The sequence below is a fragment of the Carcharhinus amblyrhynchos genome, chromosome 7 (genome assembly GCF_965287045.1).
Source record: "Carcharhinus amblyrhynchos chromosome 7, sCarAmb.v2.hapA, whole genome shotgun sequence".
Lineage (NCBI taxonomy): Eukaryota > Metazoa > Chordata > Chondrichthyes > Carcharhiniformes > Carcharhinidae > Carcharhinus > Carcharhinus amblyrhynchos.
Window position 1 is genome coordinate 103,944,961 of NC_137330.1, and position 22,224 is coordinate 103,967,184.

General features: G+C 44.6%; 1 protein-coding gene across 1 annotated transcript in view; it reads left to right on the forward strand.

The window, feature by feature from the left end:
* ccdc162 (coiled-coil domain containing 162) overlaps window positions 1-22,224 on the forward strand; it is a 179,119-nt gene that overhangs the window by 92,218 nt on the left and 64,677 nt on the right. Inside the window, exons 25-30 of the mRNA XM_080193446.1 lie at window positions 3,036-3,147; window positions 5,802-5,851; window positions 8,080-8,256; window positions 11,736-11,853; window positions 15,693-15,852; window positions 21,017-21,155. Coding sequence (XP_080049572.1) covers window positions 3,036-3,147; window positions 5,802-5,851; window positions 8,080-8,256; window positions 11,736-11,853; window positions 15,693-15,852; window positions 21,017-21,155 — 756 coding nt within the window. The remainder of the gene's footprint in view (window positions 1-3,035; window positions 3,148-5,801; window positions 5,852-8,079; window positions 8,257-11,735; window positions 11,854-15,692; window positions 15,853-21,016; window positions 21,156-22,224) is intronic.

The following is a 22,224-nucleotide window of genomic DNA, read 5'->3' on the forward strand; positions in this document are numbered from 1 at the left end:
TGAGTTGACTGGCTGTGCTAAATTGCCCCTTAGTATCCAAAGAATTGTAGGTTAGATGGAATGGTGCAGTGTTGTGGGGTTTGGTGGAGGAGGGGGAGGGGAGGGGGAGGTCAGTGCTGATTCAATGGGCTAAATGTCTTCCTTCTGCATTGTATGGATTCTATGAATGACAGAACAGGCTGAATGGCCTGGTCCTGTTCCTATGTTAGCATTTTAGTTCTAACCCGCACACCTTTTAGAGGTTTAATTCCTCTTTAAACACTGTGCAAATTGTAGGTAAAATCAATTGTAAAGGTCTGAGGCCTGAGGTTCTCAGACAGCAGTGGGGTATATAAATAGAAAGCTTCTCGCAGCCATCTGTGTGAGGTTCAGTTTGCCATTTTGTAATGGGAAATAAATAACGTCAGAGCTGTTTATAACTTTCAAAGCCAACAATAAGAACTCTTTGACTCCAGTTGTTTACTTAACATTGGTTGTGACATTGGAGGCAAACACAAACATGCATGACATTGATACACACACCAAGGAATGTATGTGCGTGTGAATGTGTGAGTGTGCATGTGAATGTGTGAGTGTGCGTGTATGTGTGAGTGTGCGTGTATGTGTGAGTGTGTGTCTGTGTGAGTGTATGTGTCTGTGTGAGTGTGAGTGCGTGTATCTTAGTGTGTGTGTGAGTGTGTGACTGTGTATGTATATGTGTGTGAGTGTGTGTGCATGAGTGTGTATGTGTGAGTGTGTGTGCATGTGTATGTGTGTGTATGAACGTGTGTATGTGTGTGTGAGTGTGAGTGTGTGAGAGTGTGTGTGTGTGACTGTGTGTGAGTGTGTGAGTATAGGTGTGTGTGTATGTGTGTGTGTATGACTGTGTGAGTGTGTGTGAGTATAGGTGTGTGTGTATGTGTGTGTGTATGACTGTGTGAGTGTGTGTGAGTATAGGTGTGTGTGTATGTGTGTGTGTATGACTGTGTGAGTGTGTGTGAGTATAGGTGTGTGTGTATGTGTGTGTGTATGACTGTGTGAGTGTGTGAGTATAGGTGTGTGTGTATGTGTGTGTGTATGACTGTGTGAGTGTGTGTGAGTGTGTGAGTATAGGTGTGTGTGTATGTGTGTGAGATAGGGAGAGAGAAAATGACAAAATATTTTAAAAATGAATGTAGGAAATGAAGGGTCTGATTTTCCAGCACTTCCTGCTGGCGGGTGCTTCTGGTCCTGCAGAAGGTGACCCCCCACCCTCTCCCCATCTTTGTGGCGGGTTCCCCGATGGTGGGACAGCTGAGTTGTGCAAAATGCTGTGGACCAGACAATGAATAAGTCAATCCAAACAAACAACCAAGTTGTAATGGCAAAAATGACAGAAGAGATTGGTGTTGTTCCAGGCTTACCAAACACTGTACTGCACGGTGTCTGTGCTTACAGGTACTGTCATTTCCTGCTTTGCCAGGTTAACATGGCCCGATTGATGAGATCCTTGTGCATCCCATTCCCATACCCCTGTGCCCTTCCCCCCACATCACCCCCACTGCCCCACTGCCCCAGCTCCCCTGCCTTATCCAGACTGATCGGCAGAAATAGAAGGAAATTTGGAGATTGGCAGGTAGCAGACCTCAATTATGCCGTGATACCTGGCCAGGGGACAGGGAAGGAGAGGGTTAAAATGAGACCTTCTTTTCAAGTTCTTAATAGGGTGGAAGGCCAGAAACGGGACTTCAGTGATTAACACCTCTGCCTGTCAGCACCAGGGACCAGAGTTCAATTCCTGGCTTGGGTGACTGTCCGTGTGGAGTTTGCACATCCTCCCTGTGTCTGCATGGGTTTCCTCCGAGTGCTCCAGTTTCCTCCCACAGCCTGAAAGATGTGCAGGTTAGGTGGATTGACCATGCTAAATTGCCCCTTTGTGTTAGGGGGACTAGCTAGGGTAGGGTAATACATGGGGTTATGGGGATAGGGCTTGGGTGGGATTATGGTCAGTGCAGACTTGATGGGCTGAAAGGCCTCTTTTTGCACTGCAGGATTCTGTGACCTTATCAGCATTTTACGATCTATTGGTATAGTTGACCAAAATCCTCGAATTATTTATGAAGCAACTTAGAGGGAGCCCAGGTTTCGAGAGATGGTGTTGATGGACCAAAAGGCCTCTGTTGCCTGTACTGACTGCACAATTTTTATTAATTATAGCTTGACCTTGAACTAAGCTCAGAATCTGCTTGTTGTCAACATTTGGCTGCCCTGACTGTTTCGAGGCTTGTCAATAATTTACAGCAATGATCTGGAAGAGTGATTCTGTAATCGGTTACCCCAGTAGCTGGCCCCAATTTCTGGATGCACGGGGTGGGGGGGGGGGGGGGGGGAACCATCCCTGAGACAACATCACGTCATCCTACTGCAGGCAAACTTCAGCACCGTGATTTATCTCATGTTTCTAACCAGATTCAAGTACACTGCTGAGGTGGAGGTTGTGGATTAAAGTGGTTGTGAGGCAGGGCTGCCTGTGGAATAGTTAATTCCGTGTTTTGGCCCTTCGGGGAGGACGCTGCCACACAATTGATCCAATGGAATTAATTTATGGCCACCAAACGACCCGTTGCTGCAGAATTGACCCCTTGCCGCAGAATTCTTGCCACAGAATTGATTTATTGTCACAGGAGTGATCCAATTTCTGCAGGATGACAAACACACCTCCAGTGTGTCATCCAGAGCCATGATGGATGATGGCAACTTGCTCCATTGATGACTTTTTAATTGAGTGCTGATTGATGAGGAAGAACAGGTTTATATCTAATGAGTTGGACAAGTCAACTGCAAAATCTTAGCTACCCATCACTTGTAGATACAGGCAGGTTGCCCATAGGTTCCAAGGTATTGTATATTCCCCCTTTCAAGTTTATGCAATCTTCATATATCTTCAATTCTTTTGACTTACTTTCCTCCTTTTTGTTATTGCTGGGCTGGAAAACGCATGGACCAACACTCAGTGTGGGTCTGCTTTGTCAGAGAGACATTCCCAGGAATTCACTCCTGCTACCTTGCCTCCGCAGGCCCCCAGAAGCCTTTGTTTCGATCCAGCTGGAGAAACTAGGCCCCCGTGACATGATGCTGAATGAGTTCATTCGCAAGAAGAGCATCGCAGGGGCAGTCATGAAAAACCCTGTGAGTATCAACATACTATGTAAGGGATATAGGCCCATCGAGAGTAAAGGGGCAGAAAGCTGAGGGCAGGTGCAGGGGGGAGGGTGGAGTTAAAGCCTGCCGTCTCCCCATTCAACCTTATACTAATGAACCGAGTGCGGCATCCAGGGATTATGTGGGAGAGAGCAACAGATGGTTAGCTGGAAAGCACTAATGTTTAGGTGTTCCCAAGATGGTACAGGTTTCCAGTTGCCTCAGTGGCCGTAACTGCTTCTGATGATAACAAGCTGCAAACCAGAGAGGAGCGAACATCTGCCGAACCATCTGTTATCTTGTTCAATGTGCGTAGATTAGTCTTTGATTACATTTCAGTTAGTGAACATTATCCCCCAGATCTCAGCACAGCCAGAGAGAACCACAGGAGTTTAATACTTCAGAAAGAAGCCATTTGGCCAGCTGAGTTTTTGCTGGCTTTTGGCCAGAGCAATCTGGAACCAATCCCACCACCTCGCTGCTCCCTTTCCTGGTCTTTTGTTTCAAATATTTCTCCAATTTTCCCTTAAGCAGGTTTCTCTGCTCCTACCGCTCTCTGTGACAAAGCATTCTGACAACTGAAACAATGCGTATAATATTCAATACACCCCATTCACGCTATCCCAGACTTGCCCAGTCTAGACCACACTGCTCCTGCCACCTCATTTCTAACCTCTCCATCTCCGACCTCTTCTTCTTGCTGGCAGGTCTAATACATACAGAGCTCTGTCTTCAGCCAGCCTCCCATCCATTCACTCTGTCTAAACTTCCCGCTGCCTCGGCAAAGCAGCCAGCATAAATAAGGACCCCACGCACCCCAGACATTCTCTCTTCCACCTTCTTCCTTCGGGAAAAAGAGACAAAAGTCTAAGGTCATGTCCTCAAGAACAGCTTCTTCCCTGCTGCCATCAGACTTTTGAATGGACTTACCTTGCATTAAGTTGATCTTTCTCTACACCCTAGCTATGACTGTAAGACTACGTTCTGCACTCTCTTGTTCCCTTTATGAACGGTATGTTTTGTCTGTGTAGCACACAAGAAACAATTCTTTTCACTGTATGATAATAAATCAAATCAAATCAAATACTTAGGTGACCTGAGGGTTATTTGCAATGACATTAATACCCTCCCCCCCCACCCCCCAACCCATTCTCTGATGCTGGAAACCCACCACACTTCCCTTTCCAGGGAGACAGCATGACACTAAAGGAAAGTGAGAGGATTGAGCATCTCTCTCCCCCATACGAGCTATAGCAATAGATGTAAGACTACTGCTCAACCTTTAGCTCAGCTGTCCTTCAAGAACCCTTGAGTTCAGAATGGATAGAGTTAAGGTGCCATTCGATGGTTTTCTGAAGTTAGTCAGGGGAACAGACTTACACAGAGAATGAGTTGACAGGTGTAAAGTCTGTCATGGTGCAGGATGTGTATTGGGAACTGTATTTTGATTTATCTTTGTCACTCTTGTGAGATCATTGCATGTCTTTCCACATTGTATGGTATTTCAAGGACATTAGAATCAGTACAGCAAAGAATAGTGTGCCATTCAGCCCATCCATCCTGTCTCTCTCTCTCTCACTCCCCAGCTATAGTCTATTTACATATCAGTTATCCTGTAAGGTCCTGGCCTGTCTCTCAACCAATAGAACATCTGTGGGTGTCTTCGAACTTGGGAACGTTTCGTCCTGCTGCCCGTAATCGCCGCACCCTCCGCCACCCACCCTCTGCCACTCCCCACTCCCAAAGGAGAACTTGATGTCTCTCTCTCTCCAACAGCAGTAAACTGTCCCTGTCACTCACACTGCACACATACAATTGGAATCCATGGAGAAAAGATAGTGGGTTAGCAGAAAAGTCAGATGGATGGGCTGAAGGTATGCCATGCCAACCCAGTTGGTTCAGCAATAGTAACTGATTTTGCTGCCACAGCAGTCATTACAAGATGGCACAAAAATACGCTCAATGGAGGTTTAAGGAACCAGAGGGACAAATCTTACCCCCATCCTCCTTCTGACCTCCCTCGTCAGAGAGGCCACGTGGGTGAGGTGGTACTGACTGAGAAACCGAGGAGGAAGGGGATGTGGCAAGACCCATACAGAGTCATCGTATCCCTACAATGCAGAAGGAGTCTATTCTGCCCATCGTGCCTGCACCAACAACAATCCCACCCAAACCCTATCCCTATAACCCCACATATTTACCCTGCTAATCCTCCTGACATCCACCTAACACTAAGGAGCAATTTAGCATGGCCAATTAACCTAATGTGCACATTTTTGGACAGTGGGAGGAAACCAGAGCACCCAGTGGAAACCCACGCAGACACAGTGGGAATGTGCAAATGTCACACGCCGGAATCAAACCCGGATCCCTGGCACTGTAAGGCAGCAGTGCTAATCACTGTGCCACCATGCTGCCCATGGAATCATAGAGTCCCCACAATGTAGAAGGAGGCATTTGGCCCATTGAGTCGGCCTGATCCATCTTTTTATGTGCAGACTCCACAGTCAGTCACCCAAAACTGGTATATCGCCAGGACACCTTGAACAGCATATTAGAGAAAACACGGCATATGTGAGGGTTACAAGAACATGACTGCAATTTAAATGCTCGTCATTTCAAAATGTTGCTTCTTTTTACAGGAGGAAGTGGAGAAAATCAAAAGACAATTAATCGTTGCCTACTGCCACAAGTATACTTACCTCCTTTAAGCTTGTTTGCTGCAGCGACTGTGCTAATCTCCCTGATCTCCCGTGGTTCAGAAACTGTGTTAAGTTAAATCTGTTTCTTATTTTGAAAGAATGCATGTTTCCAGTCCTTATTTGGGTTGATATTTTCAAATGATTTCAAGGTGTACGGCACACAGTACTGTGTACAGCAAGACATCACAGGATGGTCCAAAAGAGAAAATGCTGGAAAATCTCAGCAGGTCTGGCAGCATCTGTAAGGAGAGAAAAGAGCTGACGTTTTGAGTCCAGGTGACCCTTTGTCAAAGGGTCATCTGGATGTGAAACATCAGCTCTTTTCTCTCCTAACAGATGCTGCCAGACCTGCTGAGATTTTCCAGCATTTTCTCTTTTGGTTTCAGATTCCAGCTTCTGCAGTAATTTGCTTTTATCACAGGATTGATCAATGGAAATGTTCCAGTTCGTCAATTCAGTTCAACGCTACCTAATAAAGAACGGTTTTCATCCCTGTCCACAACCCAAGTTTTAATTTAAAATTAACCAATGCACAATGTTCTTGGAATCCTATTTATTTTCTTCATTCTCCCGGGTATTTTTTTTCATTCGTGGGACATGGGCATCGCTGGCTGGCCAGCATTTATTGCCCATCCATTGTTGCTCGGGGGCAGTTGAGAGTCATCCACGTTGCTGTGGATTTGGAGTCACGTGTAGCCCAGACCGGGTAAGGACAGCAGATTTCCTTACCCAAAGCACATTAGTGAACCTGATGGGGTTTTCCGACAATGGTTTCATGGTCATTAGTAGATTTTAAATCCAGATACTTGTTATTAAATTCAAATTCCACCATCCGCTGGGATTCGGGGTCCCCAGAACATAAACTGAGTTTCTGGATTAATAGCCTAGCAATAATATCACTAGGCCATCGCCTTCCCATATATATCCATACATCATACATTCTTTAATGAAACACAGCATTTTTTTCCTATTTCTTCCCTTTCATTGTCCCTTTCCAGATGCCAGCGTTCTGCAGCCAGGGGTTTGACCAGGTGACCTGTTCCGTATCTACTTTTTGGCTGATTGAGGCTTACCAGAACAGCCTGAAGTGCACATTACCCCCACCCAGCCCACTTTGCTACTGAAATGCCCAGCTCCGTCTGAGTCGCTGACTCTGTATGTGTCGGGACTGAGAACTGAGTGATTCCATTTGTTGCAGTTGGCAACATGCTCATCTTTGTCAAGTGGATCTAGGTTCAGCTCACCATTTGGGTGGCTGCGGTAGACTGTGGTCCAGTACTGAGGGAGGATGCTCTGGCATTGTGGTATCAAAATGTGTTGACCTTCAGAAGGAATGGTAAATTAAATGTCTCCATCTGCCTGGTCCAATAGTTTAGTTTGATGTTAATTACTCTGTGGACCAGCGAGTACTTCTGATGTCTAGGTCAAAACTTACCCTTTATCTAATCTACTCTCACCAGTCACTTATGTCAATAGTCCCACCAGAAGTTCCCTAGTCTAACCACTGATTCAATTTCCTCTCCCTTGCTCCTTAATTAGACCGAATCCTGATAGTGAGCATCCTTGGCTTCCTGTTTGCCCATGAAAATTGAGTTACTAACTTAAATCCCACGATCACAAAGATGACGTCCATAGCGTCTGCATAAGGACATGTACCTGCATTCCTACCTCACCCCTGCTGCCATCAGACTTTCGAATGGACCTACCTTGCATTACGTTGATCTGTCCCTACACTCTATCCATGACTGTAACACTACATTCAGCACTCTCTCCTTCTCTTTGTACAGTATGCTCTGTCTGTGTAGCATGCAAGAAACAATACTTTTCACTCATGTGACAATAATCAATCAAATCAAATCAAACCAAAAGTCACCCCGTCAGTGTTAAAACTCTCATTCACACCTTGACAATTTCTGGGCTGCATTTCTTTCAGATCAAAACTGGACAAAGAAGAGTTGGATTTGTTTTATTTTTAGAGATGGTTGGACTCACAGAATGGGCACATCATTCGCCCCGTGCAATCTGCTTTCAAACTGGGAAAACAAATGGCTATCCAACTTAGTTGTTGATGTAAACAGTCGTCTAACTGAATCAATCATTTAAATGTTTAGCTCTCTCTGACATATTTCACTGCAAGATATTTCCATGCTGTTATGAAGAAATTTATTGCAGGCAACACTGACCATTGGAACCAAGATCTTTGATTTGATTACCTCAGGTTTAATGAGCGTGTGTCAAGATGCTCTCTACGAGGACAAATCATCGCACACTACAGTGGCCTGCTGCGTTTACTGCAAGACTTTCCCACCATCAAGAAAACATATTTTGTATTGGGCCAACCTCAAGAAAAAAAGGGAGAGCGAAATTCGGAGCTGGGTCTGATTTCTGATCCAAGGTTAGCCGCTCTTTAATGCTGTGTCTGTTTTTGTATCTCACATTGAAAACTAGCGCTGAAACACTGGTGAATATTTTGAGCAATCAGTTTATTTTGCCAACACCCTTCTCCTAAAGGCTGGGGGTCTGGTTCGCAAGTGGTCCTTTTTCACTTGTAGATTTCGGCACAGTAGCACAGTGGTTAGCACTGCTCCCTCACTGCGGGTTCGATTCCCAGCTTGGGTCACTGTCTGTGCAAAGTCTGCATGTTCTCCGTGTCTGCGTGGGTTTCCTCCGTGTGCTTTGGTTTCCTCCCACAATCTGAAAGACGTGCTGGTTAGATGCATTGGCCATGCTAAATTCTCCCTCAGTGTACTCGAACAGGTGCAAAAGTGTGAGGGGATTTTCACAGTGACCTACCATCTATTGGTGTCCTGAAAAATTTAGCCCGTAGAGTCTTCCTTTCTCAGTAAAATATACCTCTATTGGGGATTGTGAAATATCTCTTTAAAAATCTACCAGTGCTTCTCTATCATCTTACCTTTTAATCTATTTTCTTATTCCACTTTAGCAAACTCTATCTTCATAACTTTACAGTTGCCTTTAATTAATTGTATGATCGTTAGGGCCATGTTTCTCATCCTCAAACTGAATGTGAAATTCTGTAATGTTATGGTCACTGTTGCCTCGAGGATATTACTATGAGATCATTCATTAATCTTGTTATATTAAACATTACCAGTGCATTGCCAGCATTGCTCAGAAAGGGGTTATTCTAAGAAATAGTCGCAGATGTAGTCTTTAATCTCATCTATTATGAAAGGAATTGAACATAAAAATAAGAATGTTGTGCTTCCGTTATACAGAGCAGTGGTGAGAATGCATCTGAACACTCCATGCAATTCCTGACTAAGGAAGCATGTAAGTGTATTGGAGGTGGTTCAGAGGAGGTTTACTAGATTGGCATCTGGAGTGAGCAGGTTGTCTTATGAGGAGTTTAGAAGAGTGAGGGGTGACTTGATTGAAGTATATCCTGAATGGTCGTGACAAGAGTAGATGTGGAAAAAATATTTTCTCTTGTGGGTGAGTCCAGAACTAGGGGACACTGTTTTAAAATTAGGGATTGCCCTTTTAGGACACAGATGAGAAGATATATTTTCTCTTAGGGAGTTGTGTGACTTTGGCACTCTCTGTCTCAGCAGGCAGTGGAGGTTGGGGAGTGGGGTGGGGGGGAGGGATTCCCTTGCCTAATGAGGTTATCAGGGGTAGATGATAATGTAGAACTTGAATTGCAGCAGGCCTGTGTAAAATGCTATTTCAGAGAGTTGGTGCAATGGGCCAAATGGTCTCCTTCTGCACTGTGGTGGTTCTGTGGGATTCATAGGTGTTATTTAAATGTAAGTTGTTGTTTTCTAGTCTGGCAAATGAAGGGTCCCATTACACGAACGGGTATCCTGCACTGAGCAAGGCTGATCAATGGGATTTGTTGAATGGGACACTGTCAGTTTGTGTCTGCCAGTTATTTGTGTGATATCCTTTAGGTCAAATAATAGCTGAAACTCATTAAAATGTCAAGTTTCACTGAGAATGCCATTGAGATGCCCATTTCTAAATGATTTTTTGTCCATTTGGATGAACAAGTAGTTCTTGAAAATAACCTGACTGAATGTTTCATATTTCAATACTCTGACCTGATGAACCCAATGTGGTTACGGCCATGGTTTGAACTCGTGCTCCTTGATCTCTTTTGGCTTTTCCTACACTCAATGTCATCCAGCACCTCAAAGCTTCCATTGTTAACTATCCGGCTGTAACTAGAGCATTTCCAGTTGTTGTTTCATTTCACACCTTTATTATCAAAAGCTATAATGGAAAGGGATCCAGTTTCCAGATTAGATTGCATTTTTCTAGATGATACTTCACTCTCTTTACTTGCCTGCGTTTCCCTGATGGCCAGATGGAGCAGGCAAACTGTTCCCAACTTCTGTCATGGAGATTGAATTGTCATGGTGGGGGGGTGTGCCACATTTGTCTGTAGATTACCATCCCTGCGATTTCTCATCTTCTAGAATTTGAATCATAAAACCTTACAGTGCTGAAAGAGGCCCTTCGAGTCTGCACCGACCATAATCCCACCCAGGCCCTACCCCCATATCCCTACACATTTACCCGTTAATCCCTCTAACCTACGCATCCCAGGACACTAAGGGGCAATTTTAACATGGCCAATCAACCTAACCCACACACCTTTGGACTGTGGGAGGAAACCAGAGCACCCGGAGGAAACCCATGCTGACACGAGGAGAATGTGCAAACTCCACACAGACAGTGACCCAAGCTGGGAATCGAACCCAGGTCCCTGGAGCTGTGAAGCAGCAGTGCTAACCACTGTGCTACCGTGCCGCCCTGTATTTCCTGTATCCCCCAGCATGGAGAATCCATCATCACACAGATACAAGCAAGGACTCATTGTATGGGGAGCTGCGTCATTTCCCACCTCTTAGTCTTAAGCATCTTAATTTTCAGTGTAATGTTTGTTGCATTCAGAGCAAAACTGGACAATTAACAAATGTAATAACTGCTGAAAAAAAGAGACCTGAATTTTTCACTTGTTGGCATGCTAACTGATTGGGCCTGTATTGGGCACAAAGAGTGCTTCTGCCTGTGATCAGGCCCGGAGCACAATTTCCCATTGGTTGGCCTAATTAATAGGGGGGTGGGAAGAGGGCGGGTGTTAGGATTAGTGGCGGTGCAGGTGGACATTTCTAAGAGCTGCATCAGCGACTGCAATGTCATTCCATTAACATTTGCACCAAAGAAATGCTGCAAACTCTCTCATGCAGAATCAAGCAACCAGCAGCTTAACACACACCTCAACCCTCAAATATTCGCTGTTGTTTGATTTCAATGCAGACATTTTAACCCACTCTGGATTGGGAATGGTGAAAGATCGCAAATGCCGTCTGGCTGATTGGTTGGTGTGCTGAGTGTAAAAGCACATGGGCCACACCAAATTAGGGCCCATTGTAATGTTTAATGGGCTAAATTCCCCCTTCAATTGTCGACAGGCACACGTCCGACTCTTGCGTGTGCCCCGCTGACTGAAATCTCACGTGAGGGCACGATAAAGTCTGGGTGCAGGCCCAAAGCCTTTTCACGCAATTTCACGCATGTTCAAGCTGGGCCTGTGCTCCCCTCCCCTCCCCCGACACAGAAGGTCACTCCATGGTGGATGCAGTGGGCCTTTCAAACTTCCATTCACTCCGGCAGAACTGGAAGATCCTGCTGGTGGCAGGGCTGGAAAATTCCTGCCCAAATCTCAAAGAAATTGGCCATTCTTGCATCAGTCCAGATAAGTTGCAAGATGAAATGTAATAATGTAGGTAACATGAAGGCCGAATGTGGTCCATAGACGTTGGGGAACAGAAATCTCACATGGTATGATGCAGAGAATGAATTTGACGTGACTTTATATTGATTTAGTGTTTCTTTTTAATTCAGGAAACTCCATCAACGTCCTCGCAGTTTATTGTCTGCAGATGGGAGAACATTCCTTAATCTATGGTTCATTCCTCATTATTCTGAAGTGCTTATTATGTTTAAAACACTGGAGGAAAAGGTTTGATTTGTTTTCTTTTGAATAATGTTTCTCTTTCAAGCTGAGACTCATATTTTCATAATTATAAGTATGGCAACATATTCTTCATCTTCGTATCATAAATCCAGAGTTTCTGATTGTTTTAAATACTGTAGACCTCATAGCTTTTACCCTTTATTCTGCTTTCACTTTATTAACTTGGGCCATAACTCTGAGCTCCAGGATAGTCTGACTTGGGGTGGGGTGGGGGGTTCCCCAAAGGATGCACTAGGGAACCTCCCACCCTCTGAAGGGCCCCAGGTAAGGATTACATGTAATTGCCTTCCAGCGGGCAATTGTCCTACACTGGAAATCATCCAAAAATGTGTTTAAATTGTAAGCTTCAGATGGTTCCAACTGAGTAGCATCAATAATTACCCAGAAAAAACTGTAGCACAGGCACCTCCCCCCCACCACCGCCAGATGACTCCTTCAACCCCTGACTAATCCCCTAGGACACTCCCAAACCCTCAGGGGACCTCCCCTTCTCCCCCACCAGCTGTCTGACCATTATTCCAGCTGACTGTTAGTGCCCTCCCAACTGGCCAGCCTTAAATCCAGCCGTCAAACCCATCAGAGAGGGAGGATGGACAGTACAGTAGTTGGCATTGCTGCCTCATCGTGCCAGGGAGCTGGCTTCAATTCCTGCCTTGGGTCACTGTCTGTTTGTGGAGTTTGTACATTATTCCTGTGTCTCCATGGGTTTCCTGTGGGCGCTCCCCCGGTTTCCCCCCTCACTCCAAAGATGTGTGAGTTGAGCGGATTGGCCATGCTGAATCGACCCTAATGTCAGGGGGATTAGCAGGGCAAATATGTGGGGTTACAGGAATAGGTGGGTGGGATTGTAGTGGGTGCAGACTCAACAGGCTGCATGGTCTCCTTCTGTACTGGGGTGATTCTATGATTCAATGAAATCCTGCTCACTGTTATTAAGCAGTGTGACTGTGAAGAGGGTGTTGGGTAATAGGTTTGTTGGAAGAAGTGCCAATCAAGCACATTGATTTGTCCTGGATGATGTTCAGCTTCCTGACTGTTCTTGTAACTGGGTCAGTATTTCATTGCTGTTGAGAGACTTTGATGGGCCAGGAGTGAGCTACTTACCACTTAGTGCTCAACCTCTGCAGTGCTCTTGGAGCTATGGTTTTCTCGGAGCTATGGTGTTGATCAGGCTGGTCTAATTAAGCTTCAGCAGTGAACCCCATGGTATTGTAAGAAGTCTCACAGCACCAGGCCAAAGTCCAACAGGTTTATTTGGAACCATGAGCTTTCGGAGTGCTGCTCCTTCATCAGGTGAGTCACTCCAAAAGCTCATGATTCCAAATAAACCTGTTGGACTTTAACCTGGTGTCGTGAGACTTCTTACTGTGCCACCCCAGTCCAATGCCGACATTTCCACGTCATGGTTACCATATTGATGGTGCAAGGTCCAGTGTTGGTGCTATTGTTGAAGGTGAGTAGGAGGTCCTTGGGTTTTTCTTGGGAGTTGATCACAACCTGACATTTAGTGGTGCAAATGGTAGTTTTCGGTCATCAGCCCAGGCTGAGCTGTTGTCCAGGTCCTGTGTAGAGTTGGATAGGCTGCTTCATTATTGGAGAAATGGTGCGTGGGGCCTAAATGACATCTAACAGCTCCAATCCTGCCCACATGACGGAGGGAAGATCATTGATACTTGAACTGTAAAAATATCTGTCTGTGTGTCAGGCACTGCACCTCCATTATTATAATAATAATAATAATGCACTGCGGGTATCTCCACATCATGTCAGGTACTGGACAGTTTGACCTTGACTTCCCCGTTGACCCACCTTGTAATCTGTAAACCTGCTCCACAATTGCTGGAGTGCAGCTTTGACTCCGTCTATCCCAACAAGATCCCGATTGCTCTCCCATTCCTGTTCCTGCACAAATCCCACGCGCTCATTGACCTTCTTCTTCTCAGGCTCCAACCAACGGATATCAAGATATTTTCAAACTCCGTCACCCAAACTGGGCGAGCTGCAACTGTGTGACCTTGCATTCACCCTGCATTCCTCAGACATGGAAATACTGCTGTTTCTTGCTGCAGCCTCAGTGGCTATTCCTTCACCTAGCTTGTCTCTGGCTGTCTCTCTTTTTTAACCTCTTGTCATGAATTATAAAACGCCTGAAGTATCTTCTTCACTTCTTGCACATGTTGCAGCTCAAACACATTGCTGGATATATTCAGCTTAACCTGGTATTGTGAGACTTCTTAAAATTAGGCAGATACAGTAGCTGCAACCTTCTTGGATAAGTAGTCGTAGCAATGTAATATAATTACAGGTCAAAGTTATGTACAATGATGGAGGATAATTGACAATTGTGTCCAAATATAGCAATCTAAGATAATTAAGGGTCATCCATTGATTTTGGAAAACTGCCAAGATAAGCAGTCACCCCATATTCTTCCATAGATAGGTGCACAAAGCAGATATTACATTCATTCACTGTATGCTGAAGGTTTAAAATTTAATTCTTAGTGTCACAAGTAAGCTTACATTTGATTTGATTTATTATTGTCACATGTATTAGTACACAGTTAAAAGTATTGTTTCTTGCTCGCTATACAGACAAAGTATAACATACTTAGGGAAGGAAAGGGGAAAATGCCAAATGTAGTGTTACATTCATAGCTAGGATGTAGAGAAAGATCAACTTAGTGGATGGGAGGTTGCATTAACACTGCAATGAAGTTACTTGAAAATCCCCTAATCGCCACAGTGCTATTCAGGTACACTGAGGGAGAATTTAGTATGGCCAATGCATCTAACCAGCAAGTCTTTCAGACTGTGGGAGGAAATGGAGCACCTGAAGGAAACCCACACAGACACAGGGAGAATGTGAAGCTCCGCACAGGCAGTGATACAATCCAGGAATCGAACCTGGGTCCCTGGCTCTGTGAGGCAGCAGTGCTAACCAATGTGCCACTGTGCTGCCCTCCTTATTTTAGTGATTAAGAGAATATGATTTAGAGAATATCTTACCGTACCTTCATATTATTCACAATAATCCAAGAATTGTTTCAGTGAACTGTGTTTTTCAAAATCCATTTAATATTTCTTTTGACAATTTATTTTTGAAATTGGTAATTCAGATTTTTCACCTACATGATATGTCTAAAATCTAATTAAATTGTCCTTCTAAATCAAGGATCATTGGCTGGACATTACTGAGGTAAATATTAGGATAATTGAATTTAGGGGAGCCAGTGGTGTAATGGTACTGTCACTGGATTAGTAAATCAGAAACCCACGGTAATGCTCTGGGGATCTGAGTTCAAATCCCACCATGGCAGAAGGTGAAATTTGAATTCAGTAAAAATCTGGAATTAAAAGTCTAATGATAACCATGAAGTCATCATCCTAAAAACCCATCTGGTTCACTAATGTCCTTTAGGGAAGGAAACTTGCTGTCTTTATCTGGACTGGCCCAAAGATGGGCGGGTTAGGTTGATTGGCCATGATAAATTGCCCCTTAGTGTCAGGGGGAACTAGGGAGGGGTTATGGGGATAGGACCTGGGCGGGATTGTATTAAGTGCAGGATCGATAGGCTAAATGGCCTCCTTCTGCATTCTATGTTTCTATGTGATTCTATGTTTCTATGTGATTCTATGTTTCTATGGTTCTGTGTGACTCCAGAGCCAGAGCAATATGGTTGACTCTTAAAGTGTCTGCAGGGATGAACACTAAATGCTGGCCCAGCCAGTGATGCCCACATCCCACGAACAATAAAAATTGGTGTTTGGAGATTGTCGGCTATGAGATTGAAAACTGACCTGGTTTGATTTCTTTTGCCCCTAAGGTTTGTCAGAGAGCCTTGTACCAGACGCTGGAGATTGTGACAGCACTACATGACATTTTCTCATACTGGTGCTGCTTTGCACAGCTTGGGAATTCTCCCCCGATTGGTTCTCAGAAGGTGCAGCCACTGACAGCAGAGTGGGGAGGCCTCGAAGGCATTGGTAAGCCACCACAAGAGAGAACAGCAGAAGACCCACTGAGCTCAGAGTCTTTGTTAGGCGTGGCTTGGAAGACAGTCACTCAAAATGTTGGGTTTTTCCGTATTATGAGAAGGAAACATTCATAAAACACCTTTACAGCAGCAAAACACTCTGAGGTGCTTCAAAAAGGAATTATTGAAATAAAATATGGTGCTAAGCCAGAGCTATCTGTAAAGATTACCAGTATAACTTGGTAAAACACTGCCTTCCAAAGTAAGACAGTGGGTGAAGGAGCTTAGAAAGGAAAATCCACTGTTTGGGGCCTAGGTGACTGAAGATACAACTACCAAAGGTAAAGTGAAAGGGGTGAGGATGTACAAGAAGCCATAATCAAAGGAATCAGTGATTCAGGAGCAAAGCACTAGATGCCTGGAGGGTGTTACAGAAGGAGGGAGGAGCAAGGCTGTGAAAGAGTTAAAGTACCTGGGCGGGATTTTCAAAGTTGAATTGGCAATTGGACATCCAGATAAATTTCAGGCCTCAACCCTGCACCTGAATTTGTCACTCTTGTGATGCTATTTTAAATGTAACTGGGCTGAGGTAAGCATGCTGTCCAATTAGAGATACCAAGTGCCTCAAGAAGGTGGGAGCTGTCTGTCTGGCACCAATAGAAAGGTAGGTGGCAAAAATCTTGGGGACTGCTTCCTTGGTGAAAAGAGCAGACCACTTGTGAAAGGACCAAAATGATAAAAATGGTACAAAGTGGCCATGCACAGCATGTAGAGATAGAACACATTGCTCTGAGCTAGCTGACCCCTCAATTTGCACAAATAAATCACAGATGGAAACAAACTTCCTTTTGTCCTGTGGTGATTCTGACAGGCATGTGCTAACACGCACTGGACTGTTTGGCCTGGTCCAGAAAATGGATTGAAAATCCTATTCATTCCCATTAATTAACAGGAAGCAGGTTTCCCATTCCCTAGCCCTTACTGGCCCATTAAATATTGCAATAGTTCCGGAGGTGGCAGATTGAGTGATCCCAATAGATCACCATTTAACAGTCACTGGGCATGAGGGCTGAGATTGATCCTATCAGCCCTCACTGCCCAGAAACACCCATGTTTTGGACAATGATCCGAAGAGGCAGTTCAGGTTCATTTCCTTCTCCTTGACCGAGCAATGCTGCTGCCGGTCCCAGCAGTGGTACCAGTCTGTTAGCTGAGATGTGGCAGTCAACATTCTGGGACTTTTCTGGTTCTTATGGATCAGTATTACACTAGCCTTAACTGGAACATCAACTTAGGTTTAAAACTGGTGCTGAGGGGTTCCACATATCACAGACCTGTTACTTCAATGAAATAATGAAATAATGACATCATACCATATTTGAGGGCAGTGCGATCAGTGCAGTATTTAAGAGCAGTGCGATCGGTTCAGTATTTAAGGGAAGTGATATCGGTGCAGTATTACATTGACTGGGACTCACTTGGTGCTAGGGACGTGGATGGGGCAGAATTTGTAAGGAGCATCCAGGAGGGCTTCCTGACACAGTATGTTGATAGTCCAACTAGAGAAGGGGCCATACTGGACCGGTATTGGGGAATGAGCCCAGCCAGGTAGTCGATGTTTCTGTAGGGAGCAGATCGGGAACAGTGACCACAATTCAGTAAGCTTTAAGGTACTGATAGATAAAGAAAAGTGTAGTCCTCACGCTAAGGTGCTAAATTGAGGGAAGGCTAATTACAATATTAGGCAGGAACTGAAGAATGTAGACTGGGGGCAGATGTTTGAGGACAATTCAACATCTGGCACGTGGGAGGCTTTCTAGTATATGTTGATAGGGATTCAGGACTGGCGCATTCCTGTAAGGATGAAGGATAAGTATGGCAAGTTTTGGGAACCTTGGATAACAAGAGATATTGTCAGCCTAGTCAAAGAGGAAAAGGAAGCATTTGTCAAAGTTAGAAGGCTGGGAACGCACGAAGCAAGTGTGGAATACAAGGAAAGTAGAAAGAAACTTAAGCAAGGTGTAAGGAGGGCTAAAAGGGGTCATGAAAAAGCATTGGCCAGTAGGATAAAGGAAAATCCCAAGGCTTTTTATACATAAAAAAAAGCAAGAGGGTAGCCAGAGAGAGGGTTGGCCCACTCAAGGACAAGGGAGGGAATCTATGCATGGAGCCAGAGGAAATGGGCGAGATGTTAAGTGAGTAGTTTGTGTCAGTATTCTCCAAAGAGAAGGACGTGGAAGATGAGTCTGGGAAAGGGTGTGTAGATAGTTTGAGTATGTTGAGATCAAAAAGGATGTGGTATTGGGGTTCTTGAGAAACATTAAGGTAAATAAGTCCCCAGGACCTGATGGGATATACCCTAAAATACTGAGAGAGGCAAGGGAGGAAATTGCTGGGGCCATGAGAGAAATCTTTGCATCCTCACTGGCTACAGGGGAAGTCCCAGAGGACGGGAGAATAGACAATGTTGTTCCTTTATTTAAGAAGGGTAGCAAGAATAATCCAGGTAATTACAGGCTGGGGATCCTTACATCAGTGATAGGGAAATTATTGGAGAGGATTCTTCAAGAAAGACTTTATTCCCACTTGGAAATAAGTGGACATATGAGTGAGAAGCAACATGGTTTTGTGAAGGGGGGGTCATGTCTCACGAACTTGATCGAGTTTTTTGAGAAAGTGACAAAGATGATTGGTGAGGGTAGGGCAGTGGATGTTGTCTACATGGACTTCAGTGAGCCTTTTGACAAGGACCTTCATGGCAGACTGGTGCAGAAGGTGAAGTCACATGGGATCAGAGATGAGCTGGCAAGGTGGATACAAAACTGGTTCGGTCAAAGAAGACAGAGGGTAGCAGTGGAAGGGTATGTTTCTGAATGGAGGGCTGTGACAAGTGGTGTTCCTCAGGGATCAGTGCCAGGACCTTTGCTGTTTGTAATATATGTAAATGGTTTGGAGGAAAATGTAACTGGATTGATTAGTAAGTTTGTGGATGACACAAAGGTTGGTGGATTTGCGGATAGCGATGAGGACCATCAGAAAATACAGTAGGTATATAGATCAGTTGGAGACTTAGGTAGAGAAATGGCAAATGGAATTTAATCTGTAACAGTTGTGAGGTAATGCATTTTGGAAAGTCTAATACAGGTAGGAAATATACAGTAAATGGCAGAACCCTTAAGAGTATTGATAGGCAAAGGGATCTGGGTGTACAGATACACAGGTCACTGAAAGTGGCAATGCAGGTGGAGAAGGTAGTCAAGGAGGCATACGGCATGCTTGCCTTCATTGGCCGGGGTATTGAGTTTAAAAGTTGGCAAATCATGTTGCAGCTTTATAGAACCTTAGTTAGGCCACACTTGGAATATATTGTTCAATTCTGGTCACCACACTACCAGAAGGATGTGGAGGCTTTGGAGAGGGTACAGAGAAGATTTATCAGGATGTTGCCTGGTATGGAGGGCATCAGCTATGAGGAGAGGTTGGAGAAACTTGGTTTGTTCTCACTGAAGGTGACGGAGGTTGAGGGGAGACCTGGTAGAAGTCTACAAGAATATGAGAGGCATGGACAGAGTGCTTATCAAAAGCTTTTCCCCAGGGTGGCAGAATCAATTTCTATGGGGCACAGGTTTAAGGTGGGAGGGGCAAGGTTTAAACATAGAACATAGAACATTACAGCGCAGTACAGGCCCTTCGTCCCTCGATGTTGCACCGACCAGTGGAACCAATCTAATGACCCTCTAACCTAAACTATTCCAATGTTATCCATATGCCTATCCACAGACCATTTGAACGCCCTTAAAGTTGGCGAGTCCACAACTGCTGCAGGCAGGGCATTCCATGCCCTTACTACCCTCTGAGTAAAGAACCTACCTCTGACATCCGTCCTATAATTACCACCCCATAATTTAAAGCTATGTCCCCTTGCATTAGCCATCACCATCCGAGGTAAAAGGCTCTCACTGTCCACCCTATCCAATTCTTTGATCATCTTGTATGCCTCAATTAGGTCACCTCATAGCCTTCTTCTCTCCAATGAAAACAACCTCAAGTCCCTCAGCCTTTCCTCATAAGACCTTCCCACCATACCAGGCAACATCCTAGTAAATCTCCTCTGCACCCTTTCCAATGCCTCCACATCTTTCTTATAATGCGGCAACCAGAACTGTACGCAATACTCCAAGTGCAGCCGCACCAGAGTTTTGTACAGTTGTAACATGACCTCACGGCTCCGAAATTCAATCCCTCTACCAATAAAAGCTAACACACCGTACGCCTTCTTAACAACCTTATCAACCTGGGTGCCAACTTTCAGGGAGCTATGCACATGTACCCTGAGATCTCTCTGCTCGCCAACACTTCTAAGAGCCCTTCCATTAGCCCTATATTCTGTACTCCTGTTACTCTTACCAAAGTGAATCACCTCACACTTTTCTGTATTGAACTCCATCTGCCACCTCTCAGCCCAGCTCTGCAGCTTATCTATATCCCTCTGCAAACTGTAACATCCATCTTCACTGTCTACAACTCCTCCAACTTTGATGTCATCAGCAAATTTACTAATCCATCGTTCTACACCCTCATCTAGGTCATTTATAAAAATGACAAACAGCAGTGGCCCCAAAACAGATCCTTGAGGTACACCACTTGTAACTGAACTCCAGGTTGAATATTTCCCATCAACCACCACCCTCTGTCTTCTATCAGCTAGCCAATTCCTGATCCAAACTGCTAAATCATCCTCAATCCCATGCATCTGCATTTTCTGCAATAGCCTACCATGGGGAACCTTATCAAACGCTTTGCTAAAATCCATATACACCATGTCAACTGCCTTACCCTTATCCATCCCTTTGGTCAGCTTTTCAAAAAACTCGATAAGGTTTGTGAGGCACGACCTACCCTTCACTAAACCGTAGAAGGCAGATTTTTTACACAAAGAGTAGTGGGTGCCTGGAACTTGTTGTTGGGTGAGATAGTGGAAGTGACTTTTAAGGGGCGTCTTGACAAGTACATGAATAGGATGGAAATAGAGGGATATGGTCCCCGGAAGGGTAAGAGGTTTTAGTTAAATTGGGCAGCATGGTCAGTGCAGACTTGGAGGGCCGAAGACCTGTTCCTGTGCTGTAATTTTCTTTGTTCTTTGTTCTACATGTTACTGCTTCACATTGGGACAGCTTCAGAACTTCAGGAGATTCAGGCTCAGATAGATAACCTTCAAAATCCATGGGATCCTGCCACTGTAGCTAAGCTTCTCATTCTCAAAAGAGAGGTCATGTTCTTGCAGTTTGATGCTGCTGTTCGCCATTCAATCAGGTAACCAACATATTCTATAAAGAGTTATTTTGAATGGAAATGTTACTGCCGGTTTGTTACTGCAAATTGTGGAGTTCTGGCTCAGGAATTGGAAATACAAATCTCTCCTGTTTCATAGAGCCTTTCACATATTCAGCATCTCCCAAAGTGCTCAACAGACATTGAATTACTTTTGAAGTATACTCACAATGTCGTGCGGGTAATTCAATTTAAATTTAATATAATTTAAGTGTCAGATCCCCACTGGGATGTGTTCCTATGGTTACTCAGAGATGGGTATTTGGGAGAAGCACAATGATATTCAGCTGTGTGTGTTTGTGATGGAATGTGAGCTCTCCACTAACAACATTATCTCTTCAACTGTTTAATAAGTGCAATGCCCAAAAACAAATGATCCTTCGGATGTCTAGCTCTGTCCTACTGTCCTCGAGAAGCTTCAAGTGGGTGAAGGATACACCGGGTGATATTCTCTGGCCTCTCCGTGGTGTTTTTCTGGGCAATGGGAAACAGTGCGCCTTTTGCTGGCAGCGAGATCTTCTGCTCCCGCCGCCATTGTTGGAAATTCCCATTGAAGCCTTCCCACACCACTAGAAACCCGCAACAGGGAGCGTATCACCGGCAGGAGCAGGGAATCCCACCAGCATGAACGGCCAGAGAATTCTGCCATAGACTACCTTTTTGTCAAGAGGAATTCCTGCAATAAATCATTCCGCTTATAATGAATATTTTTTACATTTCACTTCCCTCTCTCGCTTGCTTAGCACATGCACTTACATCTACTCACACACTCACACCTATGGCAGTGTTCTTCTTACACAAACAGCAATGCGATAATGTCCCGATAATCTGTTTTTTTGTGAGTAGAGAGATGGAGGCCTCGGTTTGAATTCTCCTTTGGAAGCACCTGCAATAGTGCAGTGCTCTCTCAGTACTGCACTGGGGTGCCAGCCTTGAGGTTTCTGCTCAGGCCCTGAGGAGAGATGATGAGAGGAGACTAACATCCAGTATAACGCCAACATTGACCAGTTGACTCACATATTTGCACCTCCTCACACACTTACAGATATAG